The 16,776-nt window shown below is 48.4% G+C and overlaps 1 protein-coding gene across 9 annotated transcripts in view; it reads left to right on the top strand.

Moving 5' to 3' along the window:
* NAV2 (neuron navigator 2) overlaps positions 1-16,776 on the top strand; it is a 690,497-nt gene that overhangs the window by 545,201 nt on the left and 128,520 nt on the right. For all 9 annotated transcript variants that reach the window (XR_010383379.1, XM_064492508.1, XM_064492507.1 and 6 more), the window contains one exon: positions 1,521-1,910. Coding sequence is in view for 8 of the 9 variants with exons in the window: in XM_064492508.1 (XP_064348578.1) it covers positions 1,521-1,910 (390 nt within the window). In the remaining variant the exon portion in view is untranslated. The remainder of the gene's footprint in view (positions 1-1,520; positions 1,911-16,776) is intronic.

Here is a 16,776-nt window from a genome sequence, read left to right as displayed (position 1 = left end):
CTACCCTGTCTTCTGACCCACAGCACTCCGTAATGTTGTTAGTCATGCACGTGTATGAGACACGTACGGAAATATTTACAAAAACGTAGGATCGTGTTTAAACCGTGATTTCGTTGGATGAAATCTAGGATTACATTGGAACCATTTATCAGCTTCTTTTCATTGTTGAGCCAGAGGGTGAAGAGGATGCAGCGCCGGGATACCCTTGGTTTTGGCAGAACCAGGTCTCACGGTTTGCGTTTGGCCTTGATAATCAGTACAGGCCCAGCTGCCCCCAGTGAGCTCCTGGGTGGAAGGAGGGTCTCCTTTGCTTCTCCAGTTTCATTCAGTCTTTGATAAATGAATACAGCAAGGAGACTGCAGGGCTTCCTCCCTGCCAGCAACTTTGACAGATCAGGGTTAAGCACTGTGGGTTCTTAAAGACCAGGACCCGAACCTTAGGGGCTCCTAATGTGAGGAAAGTCAGGCCCACTGCTTCCAGGTTTGGAGGGAAACAAAAACAGTGGAGGCAACAAACTGGTTCTTCTTTAGAGGAGAGTAAATTGTCCAGGGGACATGGATAAGTCCGTAGATTCTTGACGGCGTGGAGCCAGGTGCTGGAACCCTGACTCTGTGATTGAGTTTGAAGTACCGCTGTTTCCACCATCTTTGCCATGATGACTTACTGTGGATTACAACAGCTTGGTGGACCTCTTGGCTTGGGCTAGGATGGTAATCATGACTGGAGGGAGAGCCCAAGCTTTTTCTCCTATGGGAAAGATCGCTCTCTCGGCTCAGTTACTAGATGCTAGCGCAGTTCTGAGTACACTGGTTGTCTATGGTGCCATAAGACCTGCAAGGCTAGAAAGACAGTGGACTGATTGCAACAGAGGCTTCTTGACGGCCAGGAACATCTCAGTCTCCTGAGATTCAGACCCAGCTAGTTTGATTTATTACAGATCCCAGATCTCGAGCAGAGGCATTTACCACTCTTTCCTGGCCTTTTGCCACCGAAATGTAGTTGTCATTTTGCACAAAAGTCGGGGGAAAATTGATATTACAGAGTTAGAAAATCCGGGCCCTCACTACCTGCTTTGTCCAGAGGGAGCTGAAGATGTGAAATGATCTTAGAAACTCTGGAGTGGACGCGCACATCCTGCCTTAGGAAAGGAGAGCTGAGATGCAGCATCCTTGGACCAGGGGGGCGGCGGCTGCCCATCCTCACCAGTCCAGCATTTTCTGCTTCCTGTCCTGGGCTGGAAAGAAGATTCCAGTGGTTAAGATCATTTATTTAAAGTAATTGGAAATGGGTATCTTGTAGCATGTTTTAGGGGAAAAGTCTCCACTGGGCTTTTGCAAATGTCACGTAGATGGCAGCTTCGTCTTAACGAAGGACTGGCACTGGGTGGTGTGTTGGTCCCTATTATTTGTTCCTATTTTGTATATGGGAAATATTTCATCATTCTGAAAAAAAAATTAAAGAACTGCAAAGGCTCCCAGGCACATTGGGTTCTAACCCAAGGCTGGTTTTGTGTTTTTAGCACATTGGAAACCACGTTTGACACCAACGTCACCACGGAGATAAGCGGGCGCAGTATTCTCAGCCTGACGGGCAGGCCCACCCCTCTCTCCTGGAGGCTCGGCCAGTCCAGCCCTCGGCTCCAGGCGGGAGATGCCCCCTCCATGGGCAACGGGTACCCGCCCCGCGCCAACGCCAGCCGCTTCATCAACGCCGAGTCAGGCCGCTATGTGTACTCCGCCCCCCTGCGGAGGCAGCTGGCCTCCAGGGGCAGCGGCGTCTGCCACGTGGACGTCTCGGACAAGGCAGGAGACGAGATGGACCTGGAAGGCCTCGGCATGGACGCCCCTGGCTACATGAGCGATGGGGACGTTCTGAGCAAGAACATCCGGGCAGACGACATCACGAGTGGGTGAGTTCCTGGGCCTTCCCTCTATTCCCAGAGCAGGGCAGGGCGTGGGTGGGGGGAGGCGTGGCACCTGCTGCCTCTTCTGCAGGGCTGATTCACATTCTCTGGAGGAGAGCGAACCGCCTTCCTCCCCTTATGTCCACCTCGGCGCATGTGTGTGTGGAGGGAAGCCTTCTGGGGTGAATTACAAAACCTGGGCGGCAGTCAGGTTTGGCAGTAACTTGCTGGGCAGTTCCAGCAAGGCTCCACCAGCAGCCAGAGTGACACTGGGCAACCAACCATATTGTGTCAGTGCTTTAAATGTGCCTTGCACTTAGGCTGCCTGGCCCTACAGGATCTGGCCTTTATCTGCCTCTTAGATCTCATCATCTTCCACCCTCCTTGCTTCTGCTGCTGCAGCTGTTTGTTCTATTTCTCAGTCTCATCAAACTCTTTTCTGCCTCAGGGCCTTTGCACTGTTTCTCTGTCTGCATTCTGTTGCCCAGATCTGTTTCCCCGGTTCCTTCTGGCTGCTCAGCAGGCATCTCTTTGGAGAGGTCCTCCTTGCTCCTTCAACTTGAAGTCATTTTTGTAGCCTGCCCCAGGCCTAGTCTTCTCCATCACCCTATCTTATGCTCTTTTTGAAAGCTTATCACTGTTTCAAATTATCCTGAGGATGGGTTTTGATCTGTCTCCCTGCTCACTCCTTGCAACAAGAAGGGCTGTGCAGCAGAGGCAGCATCTGGCTTGGTCACCACTGAATCCCCAGTGTGTTGTCTGTGGAAGAGCTTACAAACATTGCTGAATTAACAAGCATGTAGCTCAAGGAATGAAGGAACAAGCCCAACCTCTCTGTAGCAGGTGAAGTCAAGGGGAGTGATGAGCTGGTGTCCGAGCCGGCCTGTGACCGCGTGTGGCCATAGGCTTGGCTTCTTTTTCTGCCCCACTTCCAGGTCACCTTGTAAACTGAACATGCATCTGTTGACTCCACTTGCCTGTGACTTACTTCTTCATCACTCTTTATCTGGGTTGCCCAGAAGTTCTCCAAGATCCTTTCCTTCTCTGACATTCTAGCAGGCAAAATTACAGATCATAAAAATCAGGCAGAATGGCCATGCCACTCATTTTCATGAGCAAGCACCTCGTGGGTGAGTCAGTATTTTCATAATTGTAATAATAGCTCGTTCTCCCACTGCGTGCCAAGCACTGTGCTGGACGCTTTCTATATATATATTATCTGTCCCACCCTCACAATAGTCCTTCGAGGGAGGTAACATCCCCATCTTATGGGCGAGTAAACTGAGGTTCAGGAAGGCTAAATAACTTGCCCAGGTTAAGTGGTTAAGAGGCAGAGCCCAGGGCCAGTGGCTTCCTAGCTGTCTCGCTTTAACCACTATGCTGCCCCGTCTTGCCCGACATTGTAGCGCTGTGATGAAATAGCACGACTACTTGCCTTTATTTCAAAATTGATTTACTTTTGCTTATTTCTGCCTGTCTGACTGGAAGTGTTCTTTTAATTAATTAAAATCTTACAGAGAGTTGCTTTGGCTTCCTGCCTGTGACTTTTAGAACCATGCCATAGTGAAATCTTGGAAGACAGGAGCCACCAAACCCTTATAATATGACAAGTTCCTGCTCTCCGGATGGCTAGGAAAGTGAATGGCCTGATAATTCAAATGATCCAATTAAGTGAGAGCATCATTTTGTGTCTCCAGTTTTACATGAGTGTGGAAGTAGTAACGAATACCTATTACTAAAGTTGCATGTAATTTAATCTTCTATTATTATTTAGAAGACCTTTGGTATTCAGCCTGGCCTCAAGGTTACCATTATCATTTACTACTGTAATATACTACCAAAATATTTTGGGATTATTTTGAGATTTTTGTATCCTGTAAGAAAGAGTTCATTTTCTTTTCAGGTCAATCTTTCGATCAATACGTGAAGATGTATTTATGTTGATGTAGTACTGACAGTTTCCACAAGGTGGAGACATTGAAACACCCTAAACTGAACCTTAGCGGGGAAATGCTTAGTTTCTTCAGCTATTCAAACCAGAGCCTTTGCCCCTGCTAAAAAAAAAAAAAAAGCACAAATGTTTATATTTCACTTCTGCTTTGGGAAGCTTACATTTTTAGCACGTGAGATAGCGCTTAGAGCAAGTGTAGATAAAAGTGCAGAAAATGTAAGCAAACCACCCAGTTATTGAAATCAGAGAACTCTGTTCTATTTCCAACCCACTCCCCTCCCTCCCTTTTAATGTAGACATTTACCTGCACAATGAAGAGAGGCAGCCCAGATGGCATTTAGTGCTCCTTCTGGTTGTGACGTTGTACAGCGCTGTTCAAACATGACTGCCCTCTATTGGAGATGCACTCGAGTTTCTGCTTTGAGGCCAGGTTATCGGTTTGGCTTTACATGCAGAGTTCAGGACACGCCATTTAATGTCCTTTGTACTCAGTTCTTTTTCCTGTTCTAAACATGACAAGGTTGTAGATATGGAAGGACTAGTCATTTAGTCTGTGCTTCAGAAGCTGCCCAGTAAGTCAAAATCCTGAGGCAACTGGTGTAGTGGGAAAAAGACAGCAGATGAGCTTCAGTCCTGCTCTGTCCCTCGTGAGCTCGTGACATTAAGCACATCATTCAACTTCCCAAAGCCTTGAAGCACTACAGTTAATTGGGTTTTTAACCTTCTACCATGAGATTTCTCTTTGAGGCTGTGTCTGATTGATGGCAGATATCTGATAAAGACACACAGTTTCAGACTGGGTCTGGATGTCTTATCAATCTCAAAGATCCAGGCGCTTGGAAACAATGAAATGATGGCTGTTTTCATCCAGATGTTTGCTTGGCTTAGTGGAAACAGCCTTGATGTATGAGGAATATATAAATCAGTATGGAGGCTCTTTGAGGAAAGTTCTTGTAAAACTTTACAGCGAGTTTATTTAGCCAGGCTGATAGGGAAGTAAATTTCTAGTTTCTGAAGACATATGGCCTTTATTTAAAAAATAACACTGTACCTCATCTTGGTAGAGCAGCTGTCTTTTGATGTCTCCAGTTCATTGTCTCCACTGGATCTGAGCGCACAGGCACCTGTGTGTATCATTCAGTTCTCTCTAAGCGGGGACTGACATCACTTGATTTCCGTGGAGTTTAACTAAGAAACTAATGGCACATGCCTTTGGTCTCTGTGTATGTGTATTTATTAAACCCTTCTATTGCATTTAGTATGTGCCAGGCATGTCTAAGTACTTTACAAGAAATTGACTGACCTCACTACTTCATTTTATTAGATTGATAAATTGGGCTTCAGCTGTAGTTAGTGGAAAAGAAATAAAAGTAACAGAAGAAGATGTCTCTGACTAAGTTTTAATCTGTGAAGTCAATCGGTCTATTCATCTTCTAAAAATTCAGAGTGCCATATGGTATAGACTAAAATTAAAGGGAAAGACTTAGCGTCCATATGTTTGGAAAGATTTTTATTTTTCTTTTCAAAGGAGGCACTGAATTGTATAATGTTCCAAAGTATGACTCTACCTCCCCTTCCGGGTGAAAAAAAAAATACCATTTAAATTTAACATCAGAAATTTCTCCAGGAGCCTTTGATGGCTTCCCATTGCCTGTGGGAACTGATCTCAACTTTTTAACTGAACAAGGGAGGCTGTTTATGGTCTTTCCCTCAGCTGCCCTCCCTGCCTTCTCCCTGGCCACCTCCCTCCTCACCCACCCCACACTCCCCACTGCCTTGGACTGGCTGCCATTTGTTACCAAAGGCTGTTTCCTGCATTTGCAAAGCTCCGTGCCAGAGGACATGCTGCTTTCTCCCTGGAATTCCTTTCCCCTCTAGCCCATCTGACTGATCCTTTAAAAAAAAAACAAAAAACCTCCTCTGTGATGCCCTCCTGGACTCCCTCAGTCAGAGTTAGCTCTGTCTTGTGTGTTTCTGGTGGCCTTGGTTCACACCTAGGTTAGGTGAGAACCTTTCTCTTTGCATAGGAAGCATTTGAGAGGGACTGGGTGGCGTTGAGGAAAGAGTACAGTCTTAAGAGGCAAGCAGATTTGAGATTTCATCCTGGCCCTGCCAAATGAATTGGAACCCGTTTTTAACATTTCGGAATTAGAGATAGAACTTGAAGAGCACCTGGCAGAATCTGGGATGCTCAGGAAATGTCATGCACTGTGTGTGTGTGTCTGTCTTCTCCGCCAAACATGGAGCACCAAGAAGGCAGAGGGGCCCATTATTTTTCTCAATGCCAGAGAATAACATAAGTAGGAATTTAATAAATATTTTGTGAGTGGTCTGTCTTTCAGGCCTGCCCTCTCAGGACCTTGGGCTTGTGTGACTTGCCACCACCAGCTGTGAAAGTCAGTGATTCTATTTGCAGAACATTCGGAGGAAATCAATTTAGTCTCTCATATCCTTTTGGTACAATGCATAGCTCCATCTAGTGGCCAATACAGGATGTGCTTCTGAGCTTTGCTTTTAATTCAAAAAATCATCATATTTGGCGTAAGACTGAGAGATGGTGTTATTCAAGGCTGAGAAAGTGGAGATTGTGGAAGCTGACTTATCTTTAAATGTGGCCTGACCCATAGTGCAGTGTAGGGGAGAAAGTGGGGTTGTGAGCAAGCTGGTCTTCAGAGCCTGGTTTTTGATGGCTGAAGTCTTCCCTGTTAAGGTGTCGGATTGCTCCATCCAGAGCTACCATGTGTGCCTTCTGGGAGACTTGAGCCCTCAGAAGGTGAGGAACCATCCCTGCTGAATTACGTGTAGCTCCGTGAGCACGTCAGGGTGTGTCTTAGTCACCTCAGGCTGCTACAGCACGATACCACAGGCTGGGTGGGTACGCAACGGACGTTGTTTCTCACAGCTCTGGAGGCTGGAGGTCCGTGATCCAGGTGCCGGCATGGGCGGGTTCTGGTGAGGGCCCCCTTGCTGGCTTGCTGTGTCCTCCCACAGCAGAGAGAAGCTGTGGAGTGTCTTTGTCTTCCTCTAAGGGCACTAATCCCATTATCGGGGCCCACCCTCATGACCTCATCAAACCCAGTAACCTCCCAGAAGCTCCACCTCCAGATATCATCACATCGGTGACTACGACTTCGACATATAAATTGGCCGGGGGTGGGGGAAGCATAAACATTTAGCCTGACAGGGTACATCATTCTCATGTGCAACACCCTGCACTTAGGTGGCCTTCCTGTCTTTGCCTGCCAGGTCACCTCCTCAAGGAAGCCTTCCCTGATTCTATCCAAGCAGAGGTGGTGATTCTTTCTTCTGGGCCCTCATGGTACTTGACATTCCTGTAATAGCCCTGATAGCACTTCATTGGAATTATTGCAGATATCTATGTGTGTATAAAATCAAACAAGGCACCATACAAAATATTTTTTTCGACTGTTTCAGTGCATTAATTAATTCTGGAAGGGACAGAGCCCATATCTGTTTCCAGCTCTTAAAGATCAAAGTTAGATCTGCCTCAGATGCTCCCCTATCTTCATTGGCTGGCGCAGGGCCTATTCCATAGTCAGTGGCTGGTGAATACTCACTGAATGAATGAGACAGCTGACCGTCAGCAAAGCAAGCAGTTACATACCTCTGGATGAGGAGGGGCTTCAGATTGAAGCCCCTTGAACTTGACACCCCAGCTGTGTGGTCTTCCTCTCCTCGGCCCTGTCTCGTACAGTCTGCTTGTTCCAGACCTGGACCACCTCTGTCCCGGTGAGCTGGACCCTGGCAGCACAGGAACCAGAGACAGCTCAGGTCCCGGAGCCCACACCGCGGGGGTGGGGGTGGGGGCCGAGGTGCCCCTCCCTCTTCCTCCCTCCAGGGACCTTCAGGGGACAAATGAGGGAAGCGTTTCTCACCAAGTCAGCGTAGAACACAGCAGGCGACCCCCTGAGTCAAAAAGGTGGCATTGATAGCGTGAAAGGCTCTTTCTTATCTGGAGAAGACTTCTCATGGTCTTTCCGGGCCAGACCTGCGGTAACCCTGATGGGCTGTTGTTCCTGGCAGACTGGTAGGAACCAAAATACGCCTTGTGGCCAAAACGAGCCTGAAGCCAAGAGAAGTGATTTTAGGTGAGGCCATCCTGAAAGGCACGGTGTCAGGGCAGTTTCCAGCCGGGTGTGGCCAGCATCTCTGGGATTTGAAAAAGATGGGCTCTTGTTTCTCTGGGTCAGTTTCTCTGAAATGATCATGGCTGGTGGGGCTCTTGGAAAGCTTGAGGATCCCAGGTTTCCGGTAAGCCACTGGGTGAGTCTCAGGGATGGTAGGAAGGTTGAAATGTCATGGACAGTTGGAGACAGCCCTGCAGACAGACAGATCTTGGCCTTGGGCAAACTGCTTGGCCCTAAAGAACTACATTTCTCTACACACACACACACACACACACACACACACACACACACGTGTGAAAAACACACTGGCACTCCAGCATGAAGCCTCAGGCCCAGCCAGTTTGATGTGGGGCTGGGGCAGGTCCCAGTCTATAGGTCTTTCCATTCCTCTCTGCTCCCCTTGGGTTTCCTCACTGACAGGTCTTAGCGGTGTATGCATTCACAGAAACCAGGAATACTTTGCCCCGTCTGGTATTTTCCGTGGTGTTAAATATCCCAGGCAAACATAATGACCCCTGTTTTCCTAAGCGGCTCCCTGGGTAGAGTAAGTGAGCTCAGGGCAGGATTAACTTCCCCAAGTGTTGGAGGACCAGCAACAGCTTTCCCTGCACGGCTGTGATGTCATCTGACACGGGTTCGGCTGATGGATGGCTCTGGCTACCAGTATCAGCTGTCCCTGATGGCCGGGGCAGCATCCGTGTACACGTCTTCTTCTTCCACACACCGCGGACTCGCCGGATTGACCGAGTGTGGGAAATGGCTCAGCCCTTATCAGCAGCCGAGCAGGCGGCTTTATTATCAGAGGAGAAAGAACAATTGCGCTAACAGCATGCTGAAAGCAGGGAAATTCTCCAGCCTTTCCAAGCCTGCTCTAGCCACCGTTGATGACGATAGATTTAGCAGACAGAGAGCAGGATTCCAAAAAGATTTACTGGAGAACAGCCCCACGGAGAAATGAAGTATGGTCCAACTTTGACATGGGCAGCCCAGACCGTTACTCATAACTAATGGTGAATGTTGGCTTAGGAATTTCTGGGGAAGAGAGAAAAAATAGGGGTGTCTTGTCTTCTCAGGAAACTGGGCTTAGGCCCTGACTTCTTGGGAATTTCCTAGCTCCCTTTGAGATTTGAATCCATTCCCATCTCCCCCACCCACCCGCATCCTGCAGGGAAGGAAAGGGAGCTGGGGACAAAAGTGGGTGCTTTGGAGAAGAAAACCATACCTCAGGCCCTTCTGAGGTGGCCCCTTTGCATGCCAGTCCTCAGAGACACCCTCTAGCATTCAGGCTCTCCTGGAGGTGGAAACTGGAAACCCTTCCTTTGGTCTGCCTTCTGGGGAGGCTCCAGGCAAAAGACAGTGAAATTCCATTAAGAAAGTGTTTATTGAGTTTCTTGTGTACTGGGGACTGTGCTTCAAGACACTGAGGCCAGGGGAAATGAACCAGACCCAGAGCCGCCATGGTTCTAACAGCATGGGGGGAGCTCCTAGAAGGAGGAGGGCACTTAGGTCAGCGTGGGATGGTGTGGGAGCAGTGCACTCTGCAGGGACGTGAGGGGGAGACCAAGAGCCTCCTGAGAGATGGGGGCCGTGGGAAGTCCAACGTGGCGGCTCCACCACCCGTGGCCCTGGGTCCTGGAGCACGTTCCCGAGCTGGCTTCAGTGGGCTCATGCCTGTGAACTTGGCACAGAGCCCGGTGTGCATGGACAGAGCATCAGCACTGCCATAGCGTCCACCACCAGCAGCGGTGGCAGCACCTTCAGGGCCTGGGAGCTGGACACTGAAAGATGAACAAGTGGCCAGGCCGAGCAGGGGCATGAAGACATAAGGGCATGAGGAATGTTTTTATGAGAACGGTGCCTGGGATGGGTTTGGAGATTCAAGACAGGTAGGGGGGCTCAGGTCAGAAATTCTGGGAGTCCAGAGAGGGGGGTCCCAGCTCCAGGTAAGGCCCTGGGAACAGACACACAGGGGTTAGACTTCTCACACTAAACTCTGCCGGACCTGGGGCCACTTGGACAAGGGACATGGAAGCGTCCAAGCTGACACTGGCTGGGAATTTTTGACCTTGGTCCTCAGCACTCTCCATCTTTACCAGCTTGCCCTCTTGCCTGTTGGCACCCACCCAGTGCCCTCAGACTGTCTCAGGCATCCAAGCCACCCCCAGACCAGGGCCAGCTGAATATTTAAGCAGAGTACGTGGCAGCCTCTGGAATGTGCTCTCTGGGGCTTTAGGAAAACCCCAGTCCCAGAGCCTTCCATTTCATGCCCTGGAGAAGCTTTGGCCCTGTGGTGGGGACCACCCTGTGCGCCACACTTAGTTCTAACCCAAGGCAGGTGGTGATAAATGTTTGCATTGAGAGGCACAATGGGGTGGGGAGGAGTCCGAGAAGAGGGCAGGTTTTTCTGTTCTCACTTTCTTCTTTTGGGAAGCCAGCTTTCCTCCTCTGCAAATGAGAACGATGCCTGGAGTTGCAGTGACCCGACTGAGTGAGCTGACACGTGCCAAGTGCTGCTGGACTCTTCCAGACCCTCCTCATAATAACGAGCATGTTGCCAAGATTCTATGCGATGGGATGTAATCTCATACCTAGTTCAGTGCCTGGTGCAGAATAAAAGTACTCAGTGTATCTCCCTCTCCTCCACCCTTACTCATCCCAAACCCCTGTGAGATATCTCCTTAGGGTGAGTGGGGTTTGCGATGAGATCGTTAGGGATGCTCACGTAGGAAACAGCACCCGGAAGCACCCCATCCCGCGCCCACCACGCCATGCAGAGGAGCTGCTGTGCTGAATCACGCTTAGCAAGGCGCTCCTTCCTCTCCTTCACGCCATCTAGACTGTCTGGTGTCTTGTTGGAACAGACTTCCTGCCCCTCACGGGGCTCCTCTTCGGTAAGGTTGTCAACAGAACACACAGGCGCTATGGGCCTGGCTCAGCTTGGCCCCAGGTGTTCAGCCAAGGGAGATTGCGCTTTGGGTCCACTAATCAGCACTGCAGAGAAGACTCTGTGTGTTCATTATTTCAAGTCAACAAACATTTAACAAGTGTCTCCTCTGTCCCAGGCTTTGCTCTGAAGTATGACTGGTAATGACTATTTGGTACTCTTCTTTCTGGGGCCTCACTTTTGGTCATTTTAAATCCTCATCAGAGTAAACCTGGGACCCAGGAGCTCCCACTCACCAGAGGGTGCTGACGCGTCCAGGGAAAACATGCTCCACCTCCGGAGCCCCTGAGGGGTGATGGGGAGTAGGGGCTGATGTGCATCACACCGTCTGTGAGCCAGGTACCATCCATAACCCCGAAACTCTGGCTCTGTGGGGCATTTTCATTTTATGAGTAAGAAAAATGAAGACCCAAGAGGGTTACTGTTAACCTCATTGTTTTAAAGCCCAGGGAAGAGATGGAAAGGATGCTCTTCTATTGCTTCCTTCCCCCCATGCTGGAATTTCAGTGTGATTCTGGTGCCTTTGTTGCTTTGCTGCAGTTGGCTATTTTCTGCCTCCTTCAGGACCACTATCTGGTGTGTGTGCTAGTCTGCAGGCTCCTCTGTCTCCATCTCTTTTCAGCGCTTTGCAAGTGTACCTTGAGTGGAGAGAACTGTGCCCCAGGTAGACCTGAAGTCCCCCTAGTTTTGCTGTGAAGCCTTTGCATAGCTCTCATCCAGAAAACCCGGTCTCCATTTATCTTGTGCAGATAGATCACTGAAAATTCCCTTCCTAGTTACTTGTTGAGGGCCGGCAGCTACAGAGTGGCTCAACAGATTTATGGTGGCGAGGTTGGAGGACCCCAAGTTCGAGTTGAGGTGAAGATGAAAAGAAACATTTGGATGAGGTTGGGAGTATTTTGGCTCTGAGACAATAAGCCCATGTTGAAAGACTCAAAAAAAAAAAATAGGCCATATGTGCCTGTACTCAGATCAAGATAAGAAACTTAAATTTGGTCGGGAACTCGTGGTCCTCTCAGCATGCTGCTCTGGAGATATAGTATAAGGGAAGAAGCTTTAGACTCAGAGTCAGAAGACCTGACTTCATATTCCTTGCTTGCCAGCTGTGTGACCTTGGTGAATGTGCTGCCTTTTCTGAGTCTGTTTCCCAGCTATGCAGTGGTATCCTACGTCTTCGGTGGATAGTGAGGAAGAAAGGAGATGGTGTTTCTAAAGTGTCTGGCATGTGTAGAATGGTGTGGAGCGGTCATTCCTTTTGGGCTTTTTGGAATTGTTTCGTCTGTTTGGCTTCCTACTCTTTTCTTCCTACTTAGAACATTTATTATGAGGATTAACATGTCATTTCTTACGCTTGAGCATCATAACCAGTTCTCTGGTAACTGAGTCAGAGTTGATCTGTATATTGTTCTCCAGAGGAAAAGTAGATGTTGCAACTTGAGTCCAAAGAGCCTAGAGGCAGAATTTCCTCTTCCTTGGGGAACATCAGTCTTTTTCCTCATTTGGCCTTCAACTGATTAGATGCGGCCCATCTAATTCTGGAGAATAATCTGCTTTACTCAACGTCTACCAATTTAAGTGCTCATCTCCTCTGAAAAGTACCTTCACAGCAATATCTGGACTCATGTTTGCCCACGTATCTGGATCTCCCATCCTAGCTGAGTGGACACATAAAATAAGCCATCACAGTCTGCACGTAGTAGGCCTTGCCGTGTCATCAGTGAGAATGAGTCCTCTGGGGGCAAAAGGCAGTTTACCTGCAGTCCAGAGACAAAGAACAACACATCAGCCTGTAGAAACATCTGTGAGGGCTTGAGGCTCATGCATCCTGCCCAAGATACGACCACAAATCAAGAGTCAGTGCATGCCTTGGAAAATCATTGCATCCCTTCCAGAATCCCCAGGTCCTGATAAGAAATCTCCCTGAGAAATTAAGGTTTTAACCTTTTCTCTTAATCCTGAAATAGCTCTGGAGTAAGACAGACACCCTGGCGTGGACACCTGGAGGGCTGATGACTTTTGAGAGCCCAAAGTGAAATAAGATTCAGATAAATCAAGCCCACGTGCACTTTGTGATCTGGGGACAAGTGGGAGACAAGGGTCTGTGGTTCTCTCTGCTGCATTGTCAGTGTCCCTGTCCCCGCGCCCAGAGCTTGGTACTTAGAATCGCCCAGGCATCTGTTTTGAAATGAGAAATTTCACATACCTGAGCAGTGAAGTTTGCCGGGTGAAGTCAACTCAAGTTGTCAGAAACATAGGCCAGGATAAGTGTGTTGGTTCTGCTGAGACGGAGAAGGCCACAGAGAAGGCGCTAACAGTGCTTGCTGGCGCATGTCTTTTTGTGTGTCCTGCAGCAGTGGTGTGGTCTTACACAACAACTTAGCTGCTTTGGCATCTCTGTTGTGTGCTAGGTGCTCTGTTGAGGTCATTACATATATCGTCTCACTCTTTACATCAGTTTTTTGCAATAAAGGCTGTTTTTCACCCTCTTTTTATGATCAAGGAGACCAGGCTCAGAGAGGCTGAGTTACTCGAATAGGTCACGCAGGTAGTAACTGCTAGAACCAAGGGGTCAGCAGGGCTGAATTCAGAGCCTGTGCTCCAGGAACTCTGTAGTGTGGTTTCTCACTGTAGCTCTGATTATATGCAAGGCAAGACCACCAAGGAGGAGTGGCCATCTGTGGACATATGGAGACCCTGGATTTCCCCATCGCCATATTTGGGAGCAATAGAGCGATAAAGAGAGCAGGAAGGTGGTATTCAGAGGGGTAAGGCTCCGAGGACTGAGTTGCACAGGAACTTGGAGAAATATTTGGCAAATGCTTGTGCCAGGACCACGGAGGCTGGCTGTGGCGGAGGCAAAGGCAGATACTTTTGTTTGCCTCGAAAGCATTATTTCACAATTCATTTCAATTAAATGTCACAGGTCTTTACTGTAGCATTAGAAACACTTATGTCAACATTCCCCAGGTGCTTGTGCAGAAAGTGAATGGGGACAAAACTGGTTCTGTGTGTTTTGGAAACGAAAACCAAGATGCTCAGAGACAGGAAGGTTCTGAGCTGAGCCGTGTTGCACGCTGATTTACCAAAGCGCCTCACTGCAGTGTGGCTTCCGGGTGTGAAATCTCATGAAAGTGGGCATTTCAGTCACCTTTGTCGGGGTGATACCTGCATTTCTCCCAGGAAATTCTAGCGGCGTAGCCTCCCACCCACCGCGAACCCAAACAAAACACACAATTACAAGCTCAGCGCCACCCGGAGACCCCGGAACCATGCACGGCAAGTGAGAGCTTTATTAATCGAGTGACTTTTACCTTACTCTGTGGGAGCTGTTAATTAAAACCACTCAGCCGTTGAGCTGGGAGAGAGGGAGGAAGACAAAGACTGAGGACGGCTGTTGGGCTGGCTTCCCTGCCGCCTCTGCAGGCTGGCGTAGCTGTTTTAGAAGTGGACACAGACTTCACGGTTGAGTGGTCTCACTGCTCGTTCACCAGAGGTGTGTGCGAGGTCCCTTGGGAACGGCTCTCATGTGATGCCCTGCAGCCAGGCCTTTTGCATACAGAGGACCTGCCAGCCTCTGACCAAGTCTACCTCCCAGTTAATAATAAGGATGGTGATGATAATAGCAGCTACCGCCTGGAGCGTTTCTAAATGCCCGGCACCACGTGCAGCACTTCACACACATTGTCTCCAGTCGGCCTCCCCGGAATCTCTGTGGTCTTCTTCCCATTCTTCTGACAAGGATGCAGGGGCTTGGAGGGCGTCAGTATCTCGCCCAGAGCCGGTGAATCCGGGAGTCGGGACTGGAACGCAGGCAGACTGACTGCAGGCACAGCCGCTGTGCCTCAGGGTTTTCACTGAAAACCCTGGAAGTTGTATAAACATATTGAAAATCTAACTCCTCTTCTCCCCCTCAAAGCTATTCCTCTTCCAGTATGTCCGCATCCATCTTTCTTCCCAGCCAGAACCCGGAAAGAATCTCAGACTCCCGCTCCCTTGTTCCTGGAAGACCAGTCACCAAGGTGGATGGATTCTGCCTTCACAATCTCCTGCTGTGGTTCTCTCTGTCACACTGCTCATGTCTCTCCCCCAGAGGATTGCCTTCGTCCCTTCCTTGCTTTCCCTGCCTCTGATCTCAGAACTTGTCCAACAAATCCACCCTCCACCCAGACAAGAACAATCTCTCTAGAGCAGAAATCTGATTACGTTACGACCTGCTTATAATTTCTCTGTGGCTCCACCTTGCTTGCTGGGTAAACTCTGTGTTGTAGTTTCTATGGCTGTATAGCAAATAACTCCAAAATCTGGCTGCCTGAAACCACCATTTGATTTTTTTTTAATTGAAGTATGTTGATTTACAATATTGTGATAGTTTCTGGTGTACAGCATAGTGATTCAGTTATACATATATGTTCTTTTTCATTGTAGGTTATATATAACCTACTGAATATAGCTCCCTGTGCTATACAGTAGGACCTTGTTGTTTATCTATTTTATATATGGTAGTTTATATCTGCTAATCCCAAATTCCTAATTTATCCCTCCCCCTCCCTCCCCTTTGGTAACCATAGTTTGTTTTCTATATCTGTGAGTCTGTTTCTAAATGTTTTGTAAATGAGTTTCTTTGTATCATTTTTTTCAGATTCCACCTATAAGTCATATCATATGATATTTGTCTTCCTCTGCCTGACTTCACTTAGTATGACGATCTCTAGGTCCATCCATGTTGCTACAAATGGCATTATTTCTTTCTTTTTTATGGCTGAGGAGTATTCCATTGTGTGTGTGTGTGTATGTATCACAACTTCTTTATCCAGTCATCTCTCAACACACCTTCAGGTTGCTTCCATGTCTTGGCTGTTGTAAATAGTGCCGCTGTGAACATGGGGGAACCACCATTTGAAGATGCTCACGGGTCTCTGCTTCAGGAGTTGGGACAATGTACAGTGGACCCAGAGATGTTTCTAGGTTTTAGGGAGCTCTATAAATCCCAGCTGTCAACTGGATTAATAGGATAATAATGTGGGAGGCAACAAGAGTGTATTTTGTTCTTGGTGCAAGTTTGAAGAGGTTCAGAATCAGGCAAAGGTTTCTTTAGGGAAGGATGATGAGGAAGGGAAACAGGTTCGGGATGTAATAGAAATGTTTATAGAAACTAAATCTGCTTGGCACAAGACATGCTTAGAAGAGAAATAGGTTCCAGAGGATCAAACTCAAACTGTGGGTGGACATTAGACTTTCATTTTTCGTCTCCTAGACACCAAAGTGACCATTAATGAGTGTAATGAAAATCAGGCTGAAAAGTACACCTGTCCAAACTAGGGTGGGCTCTTTCATAAGGACACAAGCCTCCCGTTCCTAAGAGTAATTAAGCAGGATCTGGAAACCCAGGTCCACGTGTTGCAGAAGGGATTCCTGCATGAGATGAGATGCTGAGAGAGGGGACCTTTAAAAGTTCTTCCTGGTGTAAGATTCAGGGCGTCCAGTTCCCACAGGAATCACTGAGGTTCTAACAAGGTTGGAACAGAGCTGGGCATTGTGCTCAGGAAAAAGAGGTCTCTTTGACAAGCCAGATTTCCACAGGTTGTGCCGGCCTGGGAGTGGTAGCAGGGCACCAAAGCTGTCTCTTCTAAAAATATTCTCACCCATGCCCCCTTCAAATAAACACAAACATCAGACCCAGCTTCTTCCCCTGCTGCAGGTTCTGGTCTGGCAGATATCGGGGTTTGGAGGCAGAGTGGACCGTGGCTAACAAGAACCACTGTTGGCTCAGGGTGTGCACACCTGCCGAACTGTTCCTGTGAGTTACGCTCTGTAGATTGTAGGGTGAAA

Source organism: Camelus dromedarius, chromosome 12, assembly GCF_036321535.1.
Source record: "Camelus dromedarius isolate mCamDro1 chromosome 12, mCamDro1.pat, whole genome shotgun sequence".
In the NCBI taxonomy this organism is placed as follows: domain Eukaryota; kingdom Metazoa; phylum Chordata; class Mammalia; order Artiodactyla; family Camelidae; genus Camelus; species Camelus dromedarius.
The sequence above is the reverse complement of the archived record's forward strand: the minus strand, read 5'-3'. Positions and strand labels throughout refer to the sequence as shown.